This window comes from Condylura cristata, unplaced genomic scaffold (assembly GCF_000260355.1).
Source record: "Condylura cristata isolate star-nosed mole 26May11 unplaced genomic scaffold, ConCri1.0 scaffold00027, whole genome shotgun sequence".
In the NCBI taxonomy this organism is placed as follows: domain Eukaryota; kingdom Metazoa; phylum Chordata; class Mammalia; order Eulipotyphla; family Talpidae; genus Condylura; species Condylura cristata.
Genome location: NW_004567128.1, coordinates 7,458,335 through 7,482,404, shown reverse-complemented (window position 1 = coordinate 7,482,404; position 24,070 = coordinate 7,458,335). Strand labels below are relative to the sequence as shown.

General features: G+C 47.2%; 2 protein-coding genes across 2 annotated transcripts in view; one reads left to right on the top strand and one right to left on the bottom strand.

Annotated features, from left to right (window-relative positions):
- The window catches only part of MAP3K15 (mitogen-activated protein kinase kinase kinase 15), a 78,930-nt gene extending 71,159 nt beyond the window's left edge, over positions 1-7,771 (top strand). The window contains exons 20-30 of the mRNA XM_004690080.2: positions 407-564; positions 1,120-1,303; positions 1,944-2,091; positions 2,539-2,686; positions 3,356-3,541; positions 4,095-4,200; positions 4,896-5,079; positions 6,512-6,624; positions 6,949-7,058; positions 7,137-7,213; positions 7,671-7,771. Coding sequence (XP_004690137.2) covers positions 407-564; positions 1,120-1,303; positions 1,944-2,091; positions 2,539-2,686; positions 3,356-3,541; positions 4,095-4,200; positions 4,896-5,079; positions 6,512-6,624; positions 6,949-7,058; positions 7,137-7,213; positions 7,671-7,752 — 1,496 coding nt within the window. The 3' untranslated portion in view covers positions 7,753-7,771. The remainder of the gene's footprint in view (positions 1-406; positions 565-1,119; positions 1,304-1,943; positions 2,092-2,538; positions 2,687-3,355; positions 3,542-4,094; positions 4,201-4,895; positions 5,080-6,511; positions 6,625-6,948; positions 7,059-7,136; positions 7,214-7,670) is intronic.
- PDHA1 (pyruvate dehydrogenase (lipoamide) alpha 1) lies at positions 6,855-19,993 on the bottom strand. Its single transcript, XM_012730341.1, has 11 exons — positions 19,837-19,993; positions 14,531-14,590; positions 13,912-14,085; positions 13,384-13,510; positions 12,779-12,870; positions 12,010-12,102; positions 11,194-11,349; positions 11,004-11,075; positions 9,814-9,881; positions 9,014-9,122; positions 6,855-8,856 (listed from the first exon to the last, which is right to left on the bottom strand). Exons 1-11 carry the CDS (start codon positions 19,891-19,893, stop codon positions 8,692-8,694), a joined length of 1,173 nt encoding a protein of 390 aa, XP_012585795.1. The 5' UTR covers positions 19,894-19,993; the 3' UTR covers positions 6,855-8,691.
- Positions 19,994-24,070: the final 4,077 nt, after the last annotated feature.

Genomic DNA, 24,070 nt, shown 5'->3' with positions numbered 1-24,070 from the left:
TGAAGGATAGCCCGCCATGCTCCAGTGAAAGGGTAGCCCTCAGCTCTCTGAAGAAGTCCCTTTCAACACCTCCACTCCAGTCTCTGCTCTCACAACCCTTTTAACCCTAGTCTGGGTAGAAGGCCCCTGGCAAAGAGGCCCCAGAGCTGGGAAACCAGCTGACTGAGACCCCCTGAGAAACACACCTGTGGCCCTTCTCTTTCCAGGGAGACGCCTTGGAATCTGTCGTATCTTGGCATCTTAATTCAAATTTCTAAGTTTCTGTCTTATGCTGTGTGTATTCTTTGCTGGTGATCTGAAAGTCCTGCTTGGGTGATGGTCTAGGCACCTGAGTGGATTCCGTGTCCTAGGGAGCTGGGCCAGTGCCGGCGAGTCTCTTGGTCACCTTCTTTTATTTTCCCAATAGGCACCTTGCAGTACATGGCACCTGAGATTATCGATCAAGGACCTCGAGGATATGGAGCCCCAGCTGATATCTGGTCCCTGGGCTGCACCATCATCGAGATGGCCACCAGCAAGCCTCCATTCTATGAGCTTGGTGAACCGCAGGCAGCAATGTTCAAAGTAAGACATGTTTGGTGACATAGGTCGCTGGTGTTGGGGAAACAGAATTAAAGACAAAATCTCCTCCAATCCAGAAACTTCTCAGAGGTGGCAGAGAAGGAATTCTTTTGAATAAGCATGAAATCAGACTGTGAGGTACACCACAGGCAGTCCACTCAGTTGGCAAAGATAAAGAACACCTGCTGTTTCATAGAGCCAAGCAGATGCAAACCTTTGCGACCACGTTGTCCAGAGAAATGCTCACTAGGGACTGGGTGGCACCACTGGGCAGTGATTCATCCGAGATTCATCTGCTAAGTGGTGACCAGTTTAACCCAGAAGAGAAGTAAACTTCTCAACTGTTTATGACAGGAGGTAGTTTTAGAAACTGCCCCTGCCTCAGGCTATTGGCAAAGTCCTGAGGCTAGCTGCAGTGTGGACATGTGTGTGGACGCCACTGCACACTCCTGCTTCGGCCTCTCACAGGATGGGGGTGTGGCCTCATGTGCTGAAAGCCTGCAGGCCTGGACCGCCTGCGCCTCATGGTCCCCTTTCTCACTTCTCTCTTGAATGCAGGTGGGGATGTTTAAGATTCACCCTGAGATTCCCGAAGCCCTTTCAGCTGAAGCCAGGGCCTTCATTTTATCCTGTTTTCAGCCTGACCCCTACAAACGTGTTACTGCTGCTGACCTGCTCAAAGAGAGTTTCTTAAGGCAGGTGAACAAGGGCAAGAAGAACAGAATTGCTTTCAAGCCATCAGGTGAGGCCTCCCAGTTCAATTTGGGCACGCCTGGGGCTCCAGGCTTCTCAGTTGTTCAGTGCCAGCTGCCAGGAGAGCAGTGGCCTAGCTGGTGCCGTCTCTGGAGAGTGCCAGGGCCTGGTGCCATAGGTGCACCCTGCAGTGTGTGCCCTTGCATCCGCCTTGGGGTTGGGATGGGGGCAGCCAAGGAGCCTGGCTGGGGTTTTGTGTCTTCTGTGTGTGCTGAGCCTGCCTGGTCTGTCCCCTGTCTACTGAACTTGATGAAAGGGTGTGTTGGGGGAAGATTGCCTGTGCTGGCTGCCTGCAAGCCACTTAAGCTCTGCAAGACTCGAGCAGCACAGCTCCCCTGGAGATGACAGGTGCAGCCCCTGCAAAAGAGCTATTTGTTCTCTTTTTCTGAGTGTGGAGCAAGGTCAGACCCAAGACAAAGGCCTCAGCATTTTGCTCTCATCGTGGCCCTCCACTAGCTGCCATGGCCATTTCCTTCAAAGTGGTTAGAAGTCTCACGCCTGCCTCAGTCCCTCACAGGCATCCCCAAGGGATTTTTGCACCCGCAGTAGAGCTGTGCAGACTTAGCCTGAGTGGGACCCTGCCTGAGGGGCTGTAGCATGCATAGCTCCACCTGTCTGTCTACCCACAGAAGGTGCCCGAGGTGCCACCCTGGCCTTGCCCACATCGCGGGAGCCCATGGGCAGCAGCAGCAGCGACCACGGCTCTGTCTCCCCTGACTCAGATGCCCAGCCCGATGCATTTTTTGAGAGAACCCGATCACCCAAGCACCGGCGCAGGTACCGGAGGCCCCATCCCTTACCCGACTGAGCCTGCCACTGAGCCTGCCACAGGGGCTCCTGTTCCCAGGGGCAGAACACCTCCCAGTCTAGACCAGAGGCCAGGAAGGGCTTTGGCTCCCTTTCTGCTTGGCCAATAGGGTGGTTGGCAGCCGCTGCGCGCAGCCAGTGTTTTGTGCAGGCTCACAGTCCCTTCCTCCTCTGCACCTCCCTTCCCTTTCCCGCTTCTTCCCTCCTCCTCCAGAGGGAATGCCTCCCTAACTCTCTTAACCCCTCCCCATTCCTCTTTTCCTTTCCCACCACTTGTGCTGCTGGGATTGAAAAGGACCCAGTCTCTTCCATATCCTGCCTGCCTCAAGCTGTAATCTTGGGGTTGGGGACAGCAGAGGCATCACCATTCATATGCTAAATGGACACTGGGCTCCAGATGATTGTATTTCCCTGCAGTGTTCCAGATGAGAGCTTGGCCTTGGAGGACAGGGACCCAGGCCTCTTCCTGCTGCGCAAGGACAGTGAGCGCAGGGCCATCCTGTACAGAATCCTCTGGGAGGAGCAGAACCAGGTGGCCTCCAATCTGCAGGACTGCGTGGCCCAGGTACAGACAGATGTTGGGGGGGGGGGCGTGCTGCGAATCCCACCCCCTCTGCTCAGCCCTAGCCCAAGCAACCAAGCAATGACCAAGATTCTGCAGCAGCCTTGTGACGTATTTCACCATGTCCTCTGCCACCTGGGGTGGGGGTGGGGGGAATGCGCCTCCTCTAAACCTGAATGTGCAGAACAGGGCTGTGAGCCCCGGCTTGGATGAGGTGGCGCTGCCCTCTGGCGGAAAGTGAGGCCACTGGCAGCCAGAGATCGTGGGCTCCCAGCCTCGCCCTCGCCCTAGCTGTGGGCATACTATAGTGGCTCAGAAGCTGGGAGACCACTTTAGGGAGAAAGGCTATGGATGAAAATATTTGAGTTTTAACTGAGTTTGGATAAGGGTAAGGTGAGTCCTCTCACTAAGAGGCCTCTGCCCTATTATGAGCCCACTCTGACAAGGCCCAAGGGCGGGTGGAGCAGTCACAAAGGGGTGAACTGTTAGGCAGGACCAATCCCAGAGGCTCAGTGGAGTGTGCCAAGGGACGAAAGAATCCCCTAATAAATGGAAAAGTAACAGTCTGCTTAATCTAGTTTGTCACAATGCTTTTTGAGTTTTTCTTCTCCCTGACTTACTCAGTGAAAGTAACTTTATTTTGGGGTGGGGGGATGTGTGGGACATGATCAGAGTTCTGAAGAGTTGCAGCTCTCAGTTGGCCACATCAAGCAAATAATTGGACTACTGAGGGACTTCATCCGCTCCCCGGAGCACAGAGTGATGGCATCTACAATATCAAAGCTGAAAGTGGACCTGGACTTCGACAGCTCATCCATCAATCAGATTCACCTGGTACTCTTTGGCTTTCAGGATGCTGTAAGTGCTCCCTATGGCCCTACAGAACATGCCAGAAGGCAAGCAGCCCACTGAAGTGGCTTATAGCCAAGATCAAAGAGTTCACTTACCATCTTCTCTCAGTCCTGGGCTCTACTACCCTGTTTAAGCCTGGACCCCGAGTTTCTGCTGTTCCAGCCAAGCACTGACTGTAGTGCACTTGGGAACAAAGAGCACTGTGGGAACCTCTCAGGTGGCCACCTGCCAGCGGAATGGGGGTGGTTTTAAGCTTTTGTCTGCCCAGCATGAGTTGCTCTAGGCCTAAGACCATGTCTAGCTTATCTCTGCATCCCAAGCCAAGATCCTTCCATTACATAGGTGCCGGTAACTTGAATGAACAAAGGCCCTGTGAGGAAGAGCCCAACCCCCAGACCCCAGCACAACTCGGGGGCAGCTTAGAAGACTCAGTGCAGAAGAAATGAGTTGAGATCCAGGGCAGCATGGGTGACACTTTATGTCAGAATAGACAAATTGGTACTAGTGAAAACTTTCTTAAAACTGTGTGGAAAATCAGAAATCTGAATTTTGTGTCTAGGTAAATAAAATTTTGAGGAACCACTTAATTAGGCCCCACTGGATGTTTGCAATGGACAACATCATCCGCCGAGCAGTGCAGGCCGCAGTCACCATTCTCACCCCAGGTAAGTGCCACCTCTTTGGTCAAGGTCAGCCTAGGGGAAGAACAGACGTGGCCTCTGCCCTCAACCGGTGTTGCTTTCTCTTTCACATCTTGACTTTCTGCTCTACCGCTGAGTAAATATTGTCACAGACCTTTCCAGGGCTGTGGTTCTGTTATTTTAAGGACATCCCCGGGTGCTGTATTTACATGCCCCAGAACACCAACTGACTTGTGGGTCAGAAGACCCACAGAATCAATGTGATAACTAGAAATCTTTGGCTTTTGACAGAGCTTCAGTTAATTTTCCCATGGTGACTTGTTCCTATGAAAAGACTTTGCAACACTTCTGTCGGCATTACCACTTCCTCTTCACTCTGTTCTCGTCACCTCCTGTCCACACCCCTGACAGCACTGGAGCTGAGGCTCCGCTTCCAGGCCAGGCCTGTTAAACGAACCCTACCACTTCCCCAGTCCAAGCAGACAACTGTCAGTAAAAGAACAAAGGGCTGGCTGGAAGCCTGGTTGTATCTTTTAAATCTGCCATCCGCTAACTAAGAGACTGTGAATGAAGAAACAGTCTCCTCCCACTTGACAGCCTTCTACAAATGTAGTGTCGCACTGGCTGAGCGGGGCTCATTTGCTGCAGGCACAGGACAGAAGCTACAGCGAGCCTAGCCTTGTTGACCCATGCTCATTTCTCCTTCTGCGATTTCACAGAACTGCGAGCCCACTTCGAGCCTGCTTTTGAGACTGAGGGGGTAGATAAGGCCCCAGAAGAGGTGGAAGATTATCCCCCAGCAGACCTGCTTGGAAGAGAAGCCCAGGACGCCTCGGAGGTTTTCCAGGAGGCCCAGCAACGCCTAAGCCTTCAACTGGATAAACTCAGGCAAGAGACCAACAGGTGAGCAAGACTGGGACAGTGACCTGGCCCAGTAAGGCAACTGGTTCAGCTCCCGCGTGCCTTACCCAGGTCTCAGTAAAGCTTCTTGTGGGAGAATAGTCTGTCTTTAAACATTAGCAACTAGAAAGGCACAGTGCCAGGCCACACAGGCAGCAGCAGCTTGGAATGGTCTGGTCCCTGCCTGCACACATAACTGAGTTGGGGGCAGTTAGCGCTTCGTGGATGGATGTGTTCCCATGCCCCTGAGGTGTATGTATCCTGTCCTGGTGATTTGACACACTCCCCCCGTCAGACACTTACAAATTTTGTTCCTAGTCAGGGAATCCTGGCATGGCTGTGAGGTCCCTACTCCCCCTGTTGGTTTGTTTTATTCATTTCCTGGAACAAACCCCCAAAAAAAGTGTTAAATGAACAAAATGATTCCCTTTGCTTATGAATTGATGCCAACAGGCATATAAAAAGTACAGCCCTACAGCTCTAGCAAACTCGGTGCTTCTACTTAGTGATGATATCAGCGCTGTCCGCAGATGCTAGTATTGAGGGAAGGCACAGTACTTAGTCCTAAGATCTCACCTTAGGCAGGTCTCTTCATAAAGAGGTGGAGTTTTAATTAGCTGGTAATGGCAAAAGTTCTAAAGGTATGGCTGTGAAGTTGGTAGTAATACTTCAGGGTTTCTGCAGGGGCACCTGTCTGCCGCATGCACTGTCATGAGGCTTCTGGGGTAACTGACCCTTCACTTCAGTGATGTAAATAAAGCTTACTCCCTAGCGCAGCAGCAGGGTCACAGTTAGCGAGCAGGGCACATAGCTAGAGACCAGGACTCCTGCGCCCCAGGTGCCAATACAACGGTAGCTGTGTGCAGCCCTTCTGAGGGCTCACCGCCGCGTAGGGACAGAGATGTTTGCGGTTCAGCAGTGCCATCCCGCCTGCTCTGGGGTAGACCACCCAGCGGACCGAGGGAATTACTTTTCAGTGCTTCAGTTATCTCGGTGAACAAAAGGTACTTACTTTCTCAAAGTTCTGTTAGGTTTAAATGGTTCAATTCCTGTAAGCATCATGAACGGGACAGTCCGAGTCCTCTTCCTCGCCCCTAGTTGTGCCAGCTTTTGCCTTAGTCCCCTTGGGGAATGAGCCTGCCCACTAGCTTAGCAGCTTGATCTGATGTGGGGAAACAAGTTAGAAAGATCAGATCACCCTTGGGCCTAGTCACCAGCTGGCTGGCTGCCTTTTTTGACTCATGGTAAGTCACACTGAATCCAGTACATGCACAGCCTGCTCACTGCTGTTTGCAGGGAGTGGAAGCATAAGGACGGGGCCAACGGCTTGTCATTACTTCCCTCACACTACCGGGATTATGATTTTTTAAGTTCAATATTTGCAATAAATGGTATTGGGCTCTCTTTTGATGGCTTTTTTTTTTTTTTAAACCAGACTCTTGGAACACCTACTTCTAAAAGAGAAAGAGTACCAGCATCTTCTACGGCAAACCCTAGAACAGAAAACTCAAGAACTATATTATCTTCAGTTACAATTCAAGTGTGATGGTGAGTTACTTTCCACTTATTTCCATGCAGTTAGGTATGACATTCCTAAGAAATAGGATGATAAAAACAAGGGAAGAAGCATATAAAGTGTTCAGTAGGTAACATCAAATTCTAAACCAACCGAGGTAATGTAGCTGAGAATTATCTCTGGAAGTGACTCTATGAGCTGTGGATGGTTATGTACTGTGGAGCAGCTGAGTGACACAAGTTTAATTCATGTCCTTTTCACATCATATTTACATTCTGGATCATTTATTTCATCCAATTTGTGTTAGCAATTTTACTCTTACATGTCAATACATAACAAGTTTCACATTGATATAGACACTACGCAGAATGCAGCAGCTCCCCCTGGGCCTCGCGGGCAGAAAACTGACAAAGAGCTTGTGGATTGGCTGCAGCTACAAGGAGCAGATGCAAATACAATTGAAAAGGTGAACTCCTGGCCACAACGCTTCCCGGTGCTACTACTGTGAAGCCACTTAGTCTTATAGATGTTACCTTTGTTTCAGATTGTTGGAGAGGGCTATACACTTTCTGATATTCTTAATGATATCACTAAAGAAGATCTAAGATACCTTAATCTACGGTAAGAATAGCCTCAAAACACTTTGTAGACCAGAAGATGACCTTTTTGTATATTTTTCAGTAAAGCAAAGCGCTGTGGCTTTCCCCGTCATTGAAATTCCCTTTCCTATGTCTTAGAAAACAAAAATACCCAACCTCACTCCAAACCCAAGTTAAGGTTAGCTAAGAGGTGGAGGCCAAATAGGAAGGCAAAACCAGTGCTCTCCCCCTGCCTGGTCAGGAGTGAGGAAAGGCGTAAGGTAGCAGCGCCCTCCCCACAGCTTCCTGCCCCTGTAAGACCGCAGGGAGCCATGTCCTGTTTCTGCTGTGGCTCAAGAGTCACCTTCATACATTAAGACTAGACAGCAAATTGAGACAAGTCTAGGATCATACCATAAGGCCTCGGCAAAAAGTGTTCTGTGATAAGCTCTCAAGTTGTCTTTTCTCATGACTCTAAGACAGACTTGTTCATTTTGTAGTGGTGGCCACCTCTGCAGACTCTGGACTGCCGTCTCCCAGCACAGAAGACGAGCTCAGGGGTCTCCAGGCGCCCAGGATTAGGCTAATGGGGCAACTAAGCCCGGGCACAAGGGGAGCAAAGAGCGGACTTTTTTGCTGTTAAAGTTTCTGTAAGGAAAACACCGTTATCTAATCAACAGTTCAGGTACAAGTTTATAAAGATTTTTGTTAACTACAATGGGTTTGTTTAAACCCTGTTACCAGCATGTTTTGAAAGTGAGTAGAATTATTCCCTTGTGAGGCCTACTTCTGCCATTCCAAAGTATGAAAAATGAATTTTAATTTACTTCAATTGAAAAAAAAACACCAGTATACCCTATAGTACTTGCTGCAAGGGTGAGACAGTGGGTATTTAAAAACAAAGGCTAGGGTCGTTGTTCAGATTATATTAACTGGTATTGCACTTACTTTGTAAGAGATAAAATTGGTCAGAATACATGCCTTGTATTTATGTTTGATATGAATGTAAAGAAAACTTAATTGCTTATTTATATTGAATGTATAAATGGAGAAAACTAAGTTATTTGGCTTATGAAATGAAGTAGTTTTGTCTTTTTTAAGGATGGACTTGTTCGTCCCCACTGCCCAGCTATCAGCAACACTGTCTAGGTCAGTGTAAATAGGCCGCCGCACCTTCATGCCGCTGCCAGGGGAAGGGGTGGACAGAATACAAAGAACTTTTCCCTTTTAACGAGAGTGTTACAACTAAGCCAACTACTTTATGGAAATAATTTCAAGGAAGGATTAAGCAAACTTACCTATCTTATATAGGTCTAAAATAACCTTTATAATACTCACACTAGATACTTTGTGCAATAACATTTTCTAATGCAGCAGAGTTAAAACTGCATGCACTTAATCTACACACTGTTTAGTCGTAGAGAAATTTTTTTTATGGGTTTAATTCCTCCTTAAAGATAACAGAATTCCTGCCAAATAGCCCACCGAAGGTTAAACCAGCCATCAGATGTGCTCTTCCCATTAACTGATGGACTTAAACTTGATCCACTGATTTGCACCACGAACTTCAAAAGGTGGGTCGCTGCTATAGATGTGATAGCCTAGTTCTTCCAGAGGTGGTTCAGGATCAGCAGTGGCAAACTGGGCAGCATCCTCAATTTCTTTCCTCACTTCCACATCAATTTCCTAAAAATCAGATTATATGGTGCAAGAGAATTTTGAACAAACAGCAGCTTAGGTACCAACTAGTTCTTCTCAGAACAGGAATATTTTAGAGTGCATTGCAACTTTTACAGTTAAGACTGCCTTCTAGAGAACTTGTAAAACCCCACAGGGACCGTACCTTTAATTCTTCCACGCTGGCAAGATTGTTGTTCACCATTCTATCCTTGAGAAGCATTATAGGGTCACTCTTACTTCTTACTTCCTGAATTTCTTCTCGTGTACGATAACTATAGGGTGGGAATGTAGTTAAGAGTAGGTAAGAACAATAGGGGCCATGCTGTTAAAGTGATACAAAAGTCCTCTTTCTTAGATAGGAACACACCTCAGTCACTGTGGTAACGGGGGAAGTTAGACTACACAACTGCCCTGACCTTTAAGGTTCTTGTATAATGATAGGCTCTGAGGCAGAATGCCTCAGTGTGGGCCTTTCCATAGGCCCTGCAGCCGTGAGGATAGCAGGTTTTCCGGTTCTTGATTCTAGAATACATTCTTTTCCTAAGCAGCCTTGCTGCAGAGAATGGAGCTCTAAATGAAAGTTTCTGTAATATAATCCAGCTTTTTGAGCTGATCACTCCAATACCCCATGTGCTTACTCAGCCTTACTCCATACACAGCCGAATATTTTTCAAATTCCAACTTCCCAGAAGGGATGGACTGTAAGGGTATTTTTAAGCCCATAAAATGTACATTCCTCTACCATTTGACTGGTTATATATAACAGTTTGTCTGAAAATATTTTACTGCCATCAGGCTATCATGTACAATTCTAAATTTTACAAACTTTCAGAATGTTTTCTATCGAAGACTTATTAGGTGTCACTGAGGCCAACACACCATTGCAAATGCCTTACTCTCCCACACAAGCAGCACCATTCAAAGCCCACCTACTCATGTTGATGGGCTTGCCCACAACTCTACCTGACTCCAGGGTCACTCATGCTGTGTCCATGGTAACGGTAAGTCTGCAACTCCATCAGGATGGGCCCCTATGACAACCCAAAGGACGCAGGTGAGACAAGAGGCACAGCACCTCGGGAATGCTGTGGAAGGAAGTGCTCATCAGCTCTGTTGCCAATTCCTCCTGGTGGACTGATCCTGAGGCTATCTCTTCTCATTTCTAATGCTTGTTTGTATGCTTCCTCCTTCTCATAGTAACTGGAATGCACTCAACACAACCTGCTGCAGTTGTGGAAATCACATACTGGCTTACCTCAGCAGCACTGCATTTGGTGCATGAACCCTCTAAAACAACACAGATCAGATATGCGAGAGGGGTAGCTTTTATCCTCAATCAAGTGTTTTCCATAGTCAATATAAACTCCTGACAGATCTGTGTGTGTGTGCTGGGAAGTACAGAAAGAGTGGTGGTGACCTAAGACTGGGACAGGTAAATTTCCAGGATGCTCCACCCAAATCTGGCTAGTTGTGTGACAAAGTTGGCAGGCTCAGGTGGCCTGTGATACTTTACCTGAGCACTGCTGGGGCTGTAGTAGTTAGGAGAGGCTCTGACTCTAGCTATGGGTGCTTAACTGCACTGGGCCTGTTTCCGCAGTGGTGCAGACTGGAGAATACAACGTTGCTGTGTCACCCAGCAGCCGTTTGGATGCACAGCGGTTGGGCTAAGGGGCATTCTAGAGCCTTCCAGAGAGCCAACACACATTCTTTCAGGGAGAGGGGGCTATGACCCTGCACTGGGACCTGGAGTCCCTAGTGCACACTGTGCAGCCCACTTCCCCCAACCTGCCGTCTCACTTTCTCTTGCTCAGCTGCTCTCCGTTTCCCTGTCACATCTCTCCTCCCATTTTTATCACTGCCAGTCAAATCTTGTTTAGATAGCCCATAACCCTCTTTTTAGGCCACTCTCACTTCTCTGCTATCCTTCCACTGCTATAACTGGAAAAAAAAAAATCAAGATTTCGTTTGTAGATGAACTTACATGGAATATTTACTACTGGGAGTCCCTAATCTGCTCACTCAAGGGAGGTGGGGGGGAGGAGAACAAAGAGTTTAGAAACACTTGTTAACTGTCAAGATGAATAGCTAGCAGACATGTAGAGACATTTAACAAATTATTAGGAATCACTAGCCAAGAGATCTGAGAGTCTTACTTTTCCAGCTCTACAATGTGCAGCTGCAAACTTTGTCGCCTCCCGGACACACAAGACGTCCATTCCGTCTACCTATCAATGCATGGGAAAGGAGCAAAGCAGAAATTACATGCCACAGCTGTCTGAATTTTACAGGACCAGCTCACACACTGGTAGCAAGAGTACACAGAGGCATCGAGCTGTGCCTTACCCTCAGCCCGGGGATAAAGTCGCCTCTCTTGTAGTAGTCAGTGCTGGCTGCTGCTCTCTCAACAGATGTTCCCATTCCATAGCGGTTATTTTCACAGATGAAAATACAAGGCAATTTCCACAAAGCAGCCATATTGTATGCTTCAAATATCTGACCCTGGAAATATGTATTAAAAAGCTTAAGTGGGAAAAAAAAAAAAAAGCTTAAGTGGTTACATTTTCCTATTTCTCTTGTAACAGCTGCTGCTGTACTGGTAAACTCACAAGAAAGAAACCATCTTCTACCACCATGCTTTTGGTGGTGAGGCAAAGAGTGTGTTGGGGTGAAGACAAGCATCTGGGATCACACATGCAATCAAGGGAAGCCAAGCCAAATATCATCACTTATTTCTGGGGCAGTGGAAAGAAATGTGTGTGCCTAGTCAGTCTTTATTAGACTAACTAGTGTGATACAAGTCAGCATGTAGAGCAGGCCGCCACAGAAAGTTGTCTCCAGCCTGGTGGTTACTGAGGACCAGTTTGAACATTACAGAATTGGTTTGCAATGAATTAAAATGTGAAAAGATCCCTTACCACAGAGTTGGGAAGCACTGAGGTAGAGAAGCTCCCTCACAGCAGTGCACCCTAATAAAGCACTTGTGAAACATGACAAGGGATAGAATCTCTCTGCTGGCATAAACCCAAGTTTCAGCTTGCCACTTCAATGGCCATGTCAACTACTAAGCAAAAGAGTACTTTATGAAGTAAACTAGGAACATTTAGCACTTTGGAAATAAAATTATCATCATTACTGAAAAATTAAGGGATGCACACTCACCTGATTAGCAGCGCCATCGCCATACAAAGTCAAACAGACCTCATCTTTTCCATTATACTTACAGGCCAGAGCGATCCCAGCTCCCAGGGGCACCTGGCATTATGTGGAACCAAGAAGGCATGAAGGAAGAAATTAATGCTCCAAATTTTAACTCATGGCCAGAATTTGAAATATAAATTCTCCCTACTCCCCCTGAGTGTCTTAACAAGTCAGTAAAGTAACATTATGACATGCTATTAAGCAATTAACATTTCTGCACTCAAAGATTCAACTATTAATCCTTAGTAAAAAAGCCGAAAAAAGGTGAAACCTAGGTTAAAAAAAAATCTAATTAGAAAGTAAACCAAACAATTGAGATGTGATTTTTATGCTGTTACTTCATTAATTGATGAGAGAGGACTATGTAACCACAAAAGCTGGTTTTTAATTCCAACTTGGCCCTTGAGATCCTGATCACATGTGTCCTGACTGGCACCAGTGTCGGCACCGTCTACAGCAAGGAGTAGGGAGGGCACATGGACCTCTATGTTCTCACGTGCAATAAATATCAGTGAAGGTGTAGCCCTGCTCAGTGGAGCTACTTAACAACACCAAAGAGGAAAAAAAATTGAATCATCCAAATTATCAGAGGATAAAATGCTAGGGTTATGAAGCAATAGGGCGCATCTTTCAAAGCACCCCAAACCCACAAGGTAACGTCTTTGAGACTACTGGAAAGACCTGGGCCCATGCTTAAGTAGGAAAGCACGCAATCCTCATCCTCCACTACCTGAGCGCCAACGATGCCGTTGCCCCCATAGAAGTTCTTCGCATACATGTGCATCGAGCCTCCTTTTCCTTTAGCACAGCCTCCTCTTCGACCTGGAGATGCAGCACACAATGCAACAAAAGCCAAATCCATAAAACTGCACCTCAAGTATTTGAGTATTTACTGGCTCAACCTAATATTAGCACGACGAGGTTAATTCACTTGTAGAAGCACCTGCCCCTCTGTCTCCCAGTCCTTTTATAATGAGGGTCAGGCTAGACCCATGTCCTTGATCTTTCCAACCTTTCTGCTCTCCAGATGTGATGGTACCTGAGACTTCCAGTTCCTCCTACACTGGATGGCCAAATTTCTATTTTGCTTACTTTTTAAGACTGCTAGATTTCTGCTGGCACGCTTGTGTGGTGGTAAAAACTACTCAGACCTGAGGGGCCTAATGACCTCAAAACTAGCTAGTTCATTCAAAAGCCTAACAGGGGAGAGTTGTGTTGTTTTTTTTTTTTTTAAACTGAAAAAGGTTCTAATAACTCATAATGGCTAACATTTTAATGGGAGACATTTGAAAACTTAATTCACTGACTTCCCCTTTCAATAAATCAGTATCAAACCTGTAAGTTCTGCGAGAATTTCTCGGACAGAAAGCCCACGAGTAAAGGTAAAGCCGTGAGCCCGATAGGCTGTGATAAGATGGTCTGTGGGGTTTATGCCGGCTTCTAGGCCCACACAACAGGCTTCCTGCATGAAAGGAAAAAGCAGTGATGAGTCAATACAATACACATTTCTGGATAAAAGGTTTCCTAGACTATTACACGAAATATTTGACCTAGCAGAACTCATTGATAAAGAAGAGCTCCATTTTCATCAGAAACCGAGTGGGGGGTAAAATCCAAGCCACTGGCACATCACCAAACAATGTCTTTCTTAAAAGTCTATCCAGCACATGTAACCAGTGTGTGTCACGGAGCTTTAAAATACAGGAAATACATTCTTTAGCCTAAGCTTCACAGCAGGTTTCAACATTTTCATGTTCACTCTAAAGTGCCGGCCTGAATCCTCCTGACATAGTCAGGGTAAAAGTCAACAACCCACACTCAAATTCCTAAATAACATGGCTTTATTACAAGACTACCACTCACCTGACCGTCACACAAATGACAGAAACCGCGAATGATTTTCTGCTTGTACAGCTGATCAGCCTTTAACTCCATCCGGCGCACAGTCTGCATCATCCTGTAGTATCGGAGTCCGTCCTCTCTGGTGAGCACGGTTGTGACAGGAGGGCCCTCTTCCAGCCGGTGAAGGTCACATTTCTGAAATGGAGTCAAGCAGTTAACTTCCAGTTACACACTGTCAACACTGCAAATAGTATGAAAATCAAAACCCAGCAGAGAGGCACACTAGAAATATCACATGTTGCTTCCAACTCCTTAAATCATAAACCTTACTGTACAGTGGCTAGGGTGGGGGTGTCTAAAAGGTCTTTCACTGAAAACAAGTCAGCTGTATTATAGGCTGAAAGACAGGCCTTCAAAGCATTCTTATTCAAACGTTTTACTGAATCACGTTCTAAACTTTGAAGTTTCCAGGGTTTTTAATGCCTCCTCCTCCTCCGAAGCTGCTAAATAATCATATTCTAATTTGCTAAACTTCTCCATTGATTCTAATATTTTGGAAGGAAATGGTGAACAACAAAATGCTCTATTCCAAAGGTTATTGCGTATCATAGTGCACCTGTGGGAAAAATTAAACACTTACCTTAATTTCAAATGTAGCATCGTTTGCAAAATTACGGGACGCCACCAATACTCTGCTTGCCTTGAAAGACCAAAATAGACAAATCAGCACATTTTAGTCCTTTCTGAAAATGATTAGTTGCCAGAATGCAGTCATGGAACTTCAATAAACTACAACATATTTAGGGCTTATCTTCCATTCTGCTTACTATATGGGGATCTTGTCTTTCATAATGAATCCATGTGTAGGCCAATGAAATATGGTCATTACCTCCATCTCCAGGCAAACAGCAGAAAGATTAAAGGGGCGAAAATCAAACCCAACCACTTACTTTGTTTTCAAAGAAAATTATAGTGAGAATATGATGCTGTTAATGGCCAAACTGAAGAGACTAGATACTCTGTGGGTTTTGTACTTAAACTACTTAGTCATATTTCAAACTAGCTGAAGTTTTACTTTCAGAATTGTATTTCCAATAAAACTATGACTCGGTCCCTAATTTTAGGCAAACTATTTTTCTATGAGCTGGATCTCTAACAAAATTTTAAACAGCCATAGTATGAGGTAAATGCTTTCATGTATAAGACAAAAGAAGATAACCAGCACTCCCTGACTTAAAAGCAGTGAGCTTAGAGATGTTTTCTAATTTGAGCCTGTATCTTGGGTAGGCTTCTCGTGAAGCTCCAGAAAGGAGAGAGGTTCTCTACAATAGATTCCTAAAATTTGGGGGGCTGTCAGCCATTGGGGTTGGGGTAAAAAGTTGGGGGAAATGATTCCTTATACAAACATATCTGCTTCAGAAAAGCATGTAATGGCTAAGGTCCAAGTTAGACCACAGATATGTAACCAGTGATGGTTCTGCACCCTTAGCCACACTGTGCCGCATGTTCACATACTAATAGTAAACCAATAGGACTTCTTTTCATGGAGACTTGTGGAACATTCATCGGATACCACAAAATATTATTTTGATGTTGTTCATAGAGTATTATTACCTTACCATTCAACTTCTAGTACTGGACTTCAACTTGGAAAAGACAGACCTGCTTGTAAAGTGTATACTGTATACCAGCCAGTAGGCAGAAAGGTATTAATGCTCTCTTTTCACCACCATCCCCCCCCCATACCATTATCTGGCAAAGTCAACAGGTAAAGACAATGATGTTAGAGGGAGAAAGTTTTAAAACACTAGAAAAAAAATTTTTAAAACATAGAAATAAATGCTTCAGTCAAGTCAGAGAAGTCCATTAATATGTCTAGCAATAAATGAAGAAAATGGAGAAATTTGATAAGTAAAGCAAAGCCATGAGGTGGCAAACAAAAGGTTGTATTTGGCAAGCATCAAAAAGAGATGTTACTTTTGGCAGTTATTTTGTGGGGCGGAAATAGTTCTTGTATTGTGAAATGAATTTCCAGATGCAGCTACAGAATAGGGGAATACTGAAAACGAGATTAAACCAGTTGGGGCACAGTAACTGAGAAAAGGCAAAATTTTCTTTTTCCAGCTTTAAGTCCAAACAGTGAAGAATGACAGGTCTGTGTAATAAAAAGCAGGAAGGTAGGTCAGAGATTATGACTGTTAGAAGCTACTTACTTTCTTTATCCCAAATTTTAAACAAGGTGACTCACTGACATTACAGGTGAAAGGAGTCAAACCAAAAGTCCTATCAGAAGTATGAGTGCATTTAATTTTTACTGTTAATACATTTGAAAAGATCACCATTTCCTCTGGAGAGTGGTCTTTGAGAGACCACTGATGAAACCATTCACATATCTTTAAAAATTATGTTTCTAAATACTTGGGAAGCTTTCGAACAAAAGGGACAACATTCCTAAAATTCCTGATTCCACCAATGTAAATTAAAAATCTTACTACTTACAAAGTCAAAAGAATATATGAGTAGTAAAGGTCTTACAAAAGAAGGGAGTCATAATGGAAACCACAAGCAATAAGACCAAAAATAAAAACCTGAAGTACAGTTTAACCTTATGTGAACTAAGAACTTTGAAAACTCTCAACCTCATTCCAAAGTAAAATTGCGGGTATTTAGAGGCACCTGGAATAAATTAAGTTACACAGGGCTCTGCTTTCATTCTGGAGACTCAACTTTGTTAAGAAGGTGCTAACCTCTTACAGGTTTTGGAAGGTTGGCTGAAAAGCAAGCACAGGGGAGCGACATCCCAGGCGTCCATTGAGTCAGACTCTCAAATGGAGAGTAATAAATCACAGCTACGTTTCCACCTAGGTTCTAAGATATTAAACACTACACCTCCTTCCATTCATAGTCTCTTAAAAAGATAAAGCAATTTATCACTTATGCTTAGACCATCTGATAGTGCCTTAATTTTAATGACACTTTTGCAAACCAAGATAAACCTTCAAAAAATATGAAATCTAATGGAGTACACAGGACTATGAAGATGGCACATGGGGGAATTGGTGATGGGAAGCTCACAGGGATGACAACTGAGATGGAAAAAGGCACAAAATGATGTAAAAATATAATAAAGATTTTAAAAATGTGAAATCTGTCCCTCCCTCGTGGCGCAGTGGGTTAAAGCACAGCACTAAGAAGCTTGAGCCACTTCCACATGAGTTCGAGCCCTGCCTGCCTGCCCCAGAGATGACCACATGGCGCGGCAGACCTCCCCTGACCCGCCCGCTGCTCCCCTCAGCAGTGTACTTCCTCCATCTGCCTGTTCTGCTCCCTGCTCTGTCTCTGGTGAATCCTCTCACCCTCCGCATCTCTGGCCTGTACCCCAGTTCTATATGAATAAATAAGTAAATCTTAAAAAAAAATGTGAAATCTTGCTTTATGTGACAACATGGACAGAACTTGAGGTACTAATAATTTAAAGTGAAATGTGAGAAAGACAATACCCAATGTTTTCACTCGTGGAATATAAAGAAGCAAACTAAGGAAAAATACCTTACACTGACAACAAAGTAGGGGTTACCAGAGGGAAGGAGAAGGGGGTGTGGGAAAAACAATAGAGGGATCACTTGTGCTACATAATTTATCGAGGTGTGAAGATATACCCTGAAACCTATATGGTTTTGTAAACCAATGGAAATTTTAAAATAAAAATTATTTCAAGTTTCAAACCCAGAATCACTGGGAGCCTGGCATGTTGTGGAACAAGAAACCATCCATATCAGCTTCAATTGTATTTTCCATTAGTTAGTATTCAGTTTTTTAGCATTAAGAAGTACAAATTTTTATAAAGGAAGTACAGATCTACCATTATAAAGCATTTTGAACACTCTAAACAGCCTGTGTTAAACACAACCAAAACCTGATGATGAATGACGCACCAGACCCCAGAACCCCTAAGTATAGTGAGCACTCTGGCAACAAAGCATGGATCGTCAGCAGCGGGAACAGTGAATTGCTGGCGGATTTGCTCTGTTGAGAGGAAATAGCTAATAAGGTTTCGGTCCAGACACATATAAGCTAGTTAATACATAATTCAAGGTATTTTTCACTGTTCCTCAGTATAATTGTCATATACATAGGAAACACACAAAACTGTCAAAAAGAGCATGGGGGGCCCTCCCTGGTGGGGCAGCGGTTTAAAGCACAGAACTAAGAAGCTAAAGCCACTTCAGCATGAGTTCGATCCCTGCCCTGGGAGGTGACCCACATGGCGCGGCAGACCTCTCCTGACCCACCCACTGCTCCCCTCAGAAGTGTACTTCACTAGTCAGCCTGTTATGCTCCCCACTCTGTCTCTGGTGAAGCCTCTCACTGCCCCTGTACCGCTGGCCTGTACCCCAGTTCTGTATGCATAAATCAATCTTTAAAAAAAATCACTGTAGCCTAAACTTATGCCTCGGGCCTGTTCAATGTGGGCTGATTTTTGAAGAGGCCAAATCTATTGAGAGGAAGATGAAGTGCAACTTGCATTTCATGCCAACACACTGCTGAAGGATTAGAAAACACAGCAGAGTATTTGGGACACTTGAGGGACTAAGGCTTAAGAGTTTAAATAATAACCTCTCTAGAGTTCATAGGGTCACAGATGTGACCATAATTTGATGACGTTTTTCCTTTTTCTGTAAATCACCAATTCTATCAAAGTCTTCCCATTTTAATGCAGTTCCTTTTAATTTCATATACTACAGAACTAAGGGTCGATGTAATGTTGAAAACATGCTTCCATTACATGCAGCTAAAAACGGAGCGATTGTAGAGATTGTGACTATGTGAAATACCCAACTAGAACCTGGCACCTATTAAGAGCTCAGTGAAGGCTGGCTGCATCAATAGGAGTATGCAGAAATTACTTCTTCAGGGGGCGCCACTTAGAATTTAAAGGCTAATCATAACTGATTAATCAATCAAATTGTGCTTTGTAGTTCTTCCGATGGGATTCCGAAAGGCGTACCCATCCTGCCTTTCCACGCACACTGCCCATGCTAAGCACGGCTGCCACGAGGTCTTGGGAGAGCTGCTAGAGCCAGAATGACAAGTCAGGGCTTGGCTGCCGTTCCGCCCAGTAATACTACCGCACTGTGCCTAGAGGTCAAAATAGTCGAAGGTGCTAGCACGTCTAAAAGCTGGAGGCACAGTGCTGACCTCTAGCCCCGTCCATCCCAAGCAACACTGTTTTCTTTAGCTACTTTTACACACACCAAGTGGGTGTCAAAGGCAGAGGGCAGTTTCCCCTGGGTCCTCGCCTGCTTTCAATTGACAGCTAAGCGGAGCTCAAGGTTGGAGACAATTACGCGGATGAAGTCGTTTCCGGGAAACTGACACCGCGCGAAACCTGCCAGAGCCGACCACGGTGTCCAACAAAGGGGTAACACTGCACGCTCCAACAGGACGCGTTGACACCTCCGGCCCCCACCGCGGACCAGGAGCCACGGCGAAGCTGACCCACACGCCACTCGGAACCCTCTGGCCAGCCGCACCGCGGGGCACCAAGGCTACCATCTCCACTTTACAGATGAAACGCAGCTGCCGGCCGTCACCGCGAGGTCGGCAGCCCACGGTCCCACGGCGAACGGGGGGATTTCAAATGAGTGGGCTGCGAAGGGGGGCCACTGGGGACTCGGGACAGCCCAAGGCCGCCTTTCGGGCCGGCAGTAAACGAGCAGGCACCCCTGGGGCACAGCCACCAGCCCCGAGGCCGACCGCCACGCGGACCTCGCAGCGCCCTTCCTCCCCCAAGTCGGCGCCAGGACCTGGCAGCCGCTGCCCTCCAGGTGGCAAAACAAAGGGCTGCGGCTCCCTGGGCGCCCCGCTCCGCCCTACGCACCACCACGCCGCGAGCCCCAGAGCCCCGGGCCCCGCCGGCGACCCGCCCCGCTCCCGCCGCCTCACCGGCTTCTGGGCAGCGCCGGATAACACGCGGGAGACGGCGGCGAGCATCTTCCTCATGAAGTGCGGGCAGCGAGCGGCAGCGGCGGCGGCTATCAAGGAGCCCCAGAGCGCTAGCCGGGCGTCCCCAAGTCTCCTTCAGGCGCCCGACGTCACGCCTTAATAGAGCGCGACGCGACAGGGCGGGGAGACGTCACGCGCCGCGCCAGGCCACAGGCCAACCAGGTCGGTTTGCGGGGCATTCCCCGCCCACTCAAAAGGCGCGCGGCCGCCCATTGGGTACTGAAGCCAGAGTGGGCGGGGGTGGGGGGTTCCTTCCGTTACCGGGCGGCTCGCGTGCAAGGGGCCGGGGACGTGAGGGCGCCTGCGTGGAAAAGTAGGACCCCCCCCCCGCCTCCAGAGCCCTACGGACTGGGGACCTAGCTTTGGGTGCTGCACCACAAAAGAGGCGTGCACGAGTGTAAGCCCCGCGGGCCAGTCCTACTGCGTGCCCAGCCCTTCCGGCGTTGCAGATCTGCAGCCTATACTCGTACTCGGGATGTGAGGCTTAACAGCATGGTCGAGCCCCAAGGACAGAACGTTGTGTTCTATAAGTGGTTCTGCCGGGCACTTAAGTGTCTTTAAGAGATCGAGTAACAGTTGTAAAATGCTGCTCTGGGTACTTGGGCAGGGGTTCAAAAATCTGTTACCGTAGTCAATATTGAGAGCTCAATGGGAAAAGCTTATCCACCTTAGTTATTCTAGTTCACAAACAATTTGAATTAACAGCATGACACAGCTGATAATAAAAGCACACACAAAGCAACACAAAACAGCTGTTCGGGGCGGGTCCCAGCGCCCAGGGATGGGATGTATGCTCGTGGGATTGCTGGGTTTAGATTTGGACTCCACATCTTAAGGGGCATAACTTTCAGGGTGATGACAAAAATGAGAGGAATCTAGGGGACAGTGAAGAGAATGGTGATGTAACAGGGTGGTCCCCAGGAAAAGGGGAAGTTCCAGGTTCTCTGCCCCACCCAGAAGGAGGGTGGAGCTGAGGAGAAAAGGAATCTGAGGAAGAAGGAAGCAGGAGGGAACGCCAGAAGGAGACCTAAGGGAGCCACGTGGAGTAGAGAGACATGTGAAGAAACCGTGCTTGTTTCTTGGCCCTGGAGTGGTTGACAGAGATGTGGGGGAGAGACCCGTGGGGAGGTTGAGTCTGGCGGTGTTTATATTGATTTGGATTGTGCTCTTTTTCCTCCCAGACTTGTCTGGCTATGTGTGACCCTTTTCTATGGGTCCCGGCCAGATGGTGCTTTAGTCTTATGGTGGCTTTCAGGCCTTGCTTTGGACCAGTCCCTTAAAGTTCCTTTCCATTAAAGCTCTTATGTCTCGATTTGATGCGGCGGGTGGCAGAACCTATTTAGAGCAGGCAGGTTTGGGGGTTCAGAGGTGCCCCTCTCTCCCCTGCCCTGTAACAGTAAGAGGCTAAAATTGTGACTTGTAAAGACTGATTAGAAGAGTTAGGAAGATTCATTTCAGGTGGCCTACCTTCTATTTGATCAACAACCTCCACCGTTTCAGTTACTTGAACTTGAAGTGACTATTAGCTTGTTTAAACTACAGGCCCCTGGGATTTGCTGGGGCATTGTCTTTGCTGGTGAATGTCTTTGCTCTGGGACTCAGGCTGATAAAGCAGCCTCTCTGCAGAGCTTAGCTTGACTCAGAGGAGGAAAAAAGGCCTTAATTTAACTGGCTCGCAAAGCTTCTATCCAGAAGTGACCATCGTTTCCTCTCACTTTTCAACTATGTTCCAGTTAGTCTGGATGAAGTATAATTCTCTTGCAAGAAGGGAGACCACGAAACTGAATGAATAGTAAAACCACAAAAGATCTGATATACCTTCATACACTTTCAGGCCTGTCTTTCTAGGGTTTGGCGTGTGTGTGTGTGTAAAATTATTTCAGTTCATTGTAACAATGAATTTTCCAACAATGAGAATTATCCACTGAGATAATTCCCTGCCGGTGTCGCCAAAAGAATTCAGAATGGGCGCTCGAAGCATGACCAGCTATCAGGAAGGCTAGAGAAAGGATTCGGGCGCTGTCCGGAGCCTGGGCAACAGGATGTTACCACCTCTGCACCTTGATGACCAAGCTGTAGTGAGAACACCCTGACAGGAGTGAGAGTGGGGCAGTAAAGGGAGGGGTGGCATTGAGAGCCACGGCATAGTATGGCTTCCACATGCTGCTGCTGACTCTGGAGGTAAACAAAAAGGAATGTGAAAGGCTGGAGGCCACATGTCCAGGTCATGGGAAGAACCTTGTCTGGATGGAGGCGAAAAGAGTTATCTGAAGATGTTCCCTAATAGTTGGAGTTGTGTGACCCTCCCTGGTGGCGCAGCGGGTTAAAGCACAGCACTGAGAAGCTAAAGCCACTTCCGCGTGAGTTCGATTCCCGCCTGCCCCGGAGGTGACCACATGGCGTGGCAGACCTCTCCTGACCTGCCGGCTGCTCCCCTCAGTTGATCTGCCTGTTCTGCTCCCCATTCTGTCTCTGGTGAAGCCTCTCGCCGCCCCTGCACCTCTGGCCTGTACCCCAGTTCTGTATGCACAAATAAATAAATCTTTAAAAAAAAAAACAGTTGGAGTTGTGGCTCTGGAACAGATGACTAGAAATATAAATCTGGGAGTTACTGCTTGTGTGTATCCAAAAGCGCCATAGGACAAACAGACATAAATAAAGCCAGCCAGCCATCATTCATCTACACCTAGATGGCCAGCGCTGGTTATATGTCAGGTGCTATGCCAGGAACGGGCTGTGTGGAGGAACAAGTAAAACACAGGCCTGTAGGGGCAGAGAGCAAACTGAACTACAAATACAGATTCTACCTACCAGGATGTGAATGCTAAAACAAACAGGCCATGCGGGTTCATATCCTGAACGAAGGAATCCGAAGGAGGCCTGGGGTGTCAAAGAGGGGACTCACATGACAAAGAGATGGTGACTCGTGACAAGGCCAAAGGCTCTGTAAGTACATGTATAAGGAAGTGAACTGGCCAGGCTTCCAGGCCGCACCTCTGGGCTCTCACCTGCGGCCTTGCTTGTGCTGATGCAGGAGGGGCCAGGGCCTGGGCATGACCACGCAAGCCTGCTTGTGGACACCTGGAGTCGCGCACGGCAGGCGTAAGTGTGTGCGCCCGGGCGGGGGCTGTAAGGTGGCCTCACACCGAACGGCTGTGATGAGGAACGGCTCAGAGGAAGAGGAGGAGAGAGCCCAGAGGGAAAGCGGAAAGATCCCCCAGGGTCTGGGCGGCCTCCAGCCCCACCCCCACCCCCAGGTGCTCCGCACCTGGTTGTTGGCACTACAGCACGTTTGCCCGGGCATACAGCTGGGTTCCTGCAGCAGAAAGGCTGTTTCTGGAGATGACCCTAGCTCTAGGTAGCAGCCCCACTTTTCATTCTTCCAGGTAAAAGAGAGAAAAATAACTCTCTGGAGCCTACCGGACCGCAGTTGACCTCAGCTCGCAGTAACCTACGCGCCCCAGCGGCAAGTCTTGGGGGGCCGGTACTTCAGGCCCGAGGAGAGTCAATGACAAGTGCGCACAGATACAGATGATCTGAGCTCCTAAGTGGTTTGAAGAAAAAGGGTAAAGGGGTAGAGTAACAGGGAGAGAGTCAGAAGGGCCCCTCTGAGGAGGGGACATGTGAGCTGAACCCCAAATATAACCTGGGGGAACTCACGCGCACAGATCCTGAGGGGAACTTTGCAGACAGAGGGATCACAGCTGCACCCTGCGGCATACACAGACCCGCATACTGCAGAATTAGTAAGCCCCTTGGGTGGCATAAAGGGGGAGCTCTAGGCAATGAGTGGGAGAGCCCAGGACAGGTCATAGAGCAGCTTCACTAAGACCTAAAGAAGGAATATTTTAAAAAACACTTTAAATGTAGGCCGGGCTTACTAGGAAAAGGAGAAAAATAGGCGTGTGCATAGTCACAGGTGGGCAGGAGAACGCTAAAGGAGGAGACTGGGAAGGCGAGTAGCCTGGTCTCGCAACCCCCAAGGGGTCACGCAGCCAGCAGGTGGGGAACAGTGGAGAACTCACTCCAGGGTGCCAAATCCTGGCGGAAACCCAAGTCTCGAGGGTGCCTACCAGTTTATGGGCTGTTCTGTCAAGTCAAAATGGTGGGAAGTTACAGCTGAGAAGACAATGTCTTCAGGAAACAAATTCCAGGCTAAAGAGAAAAAGGCTGG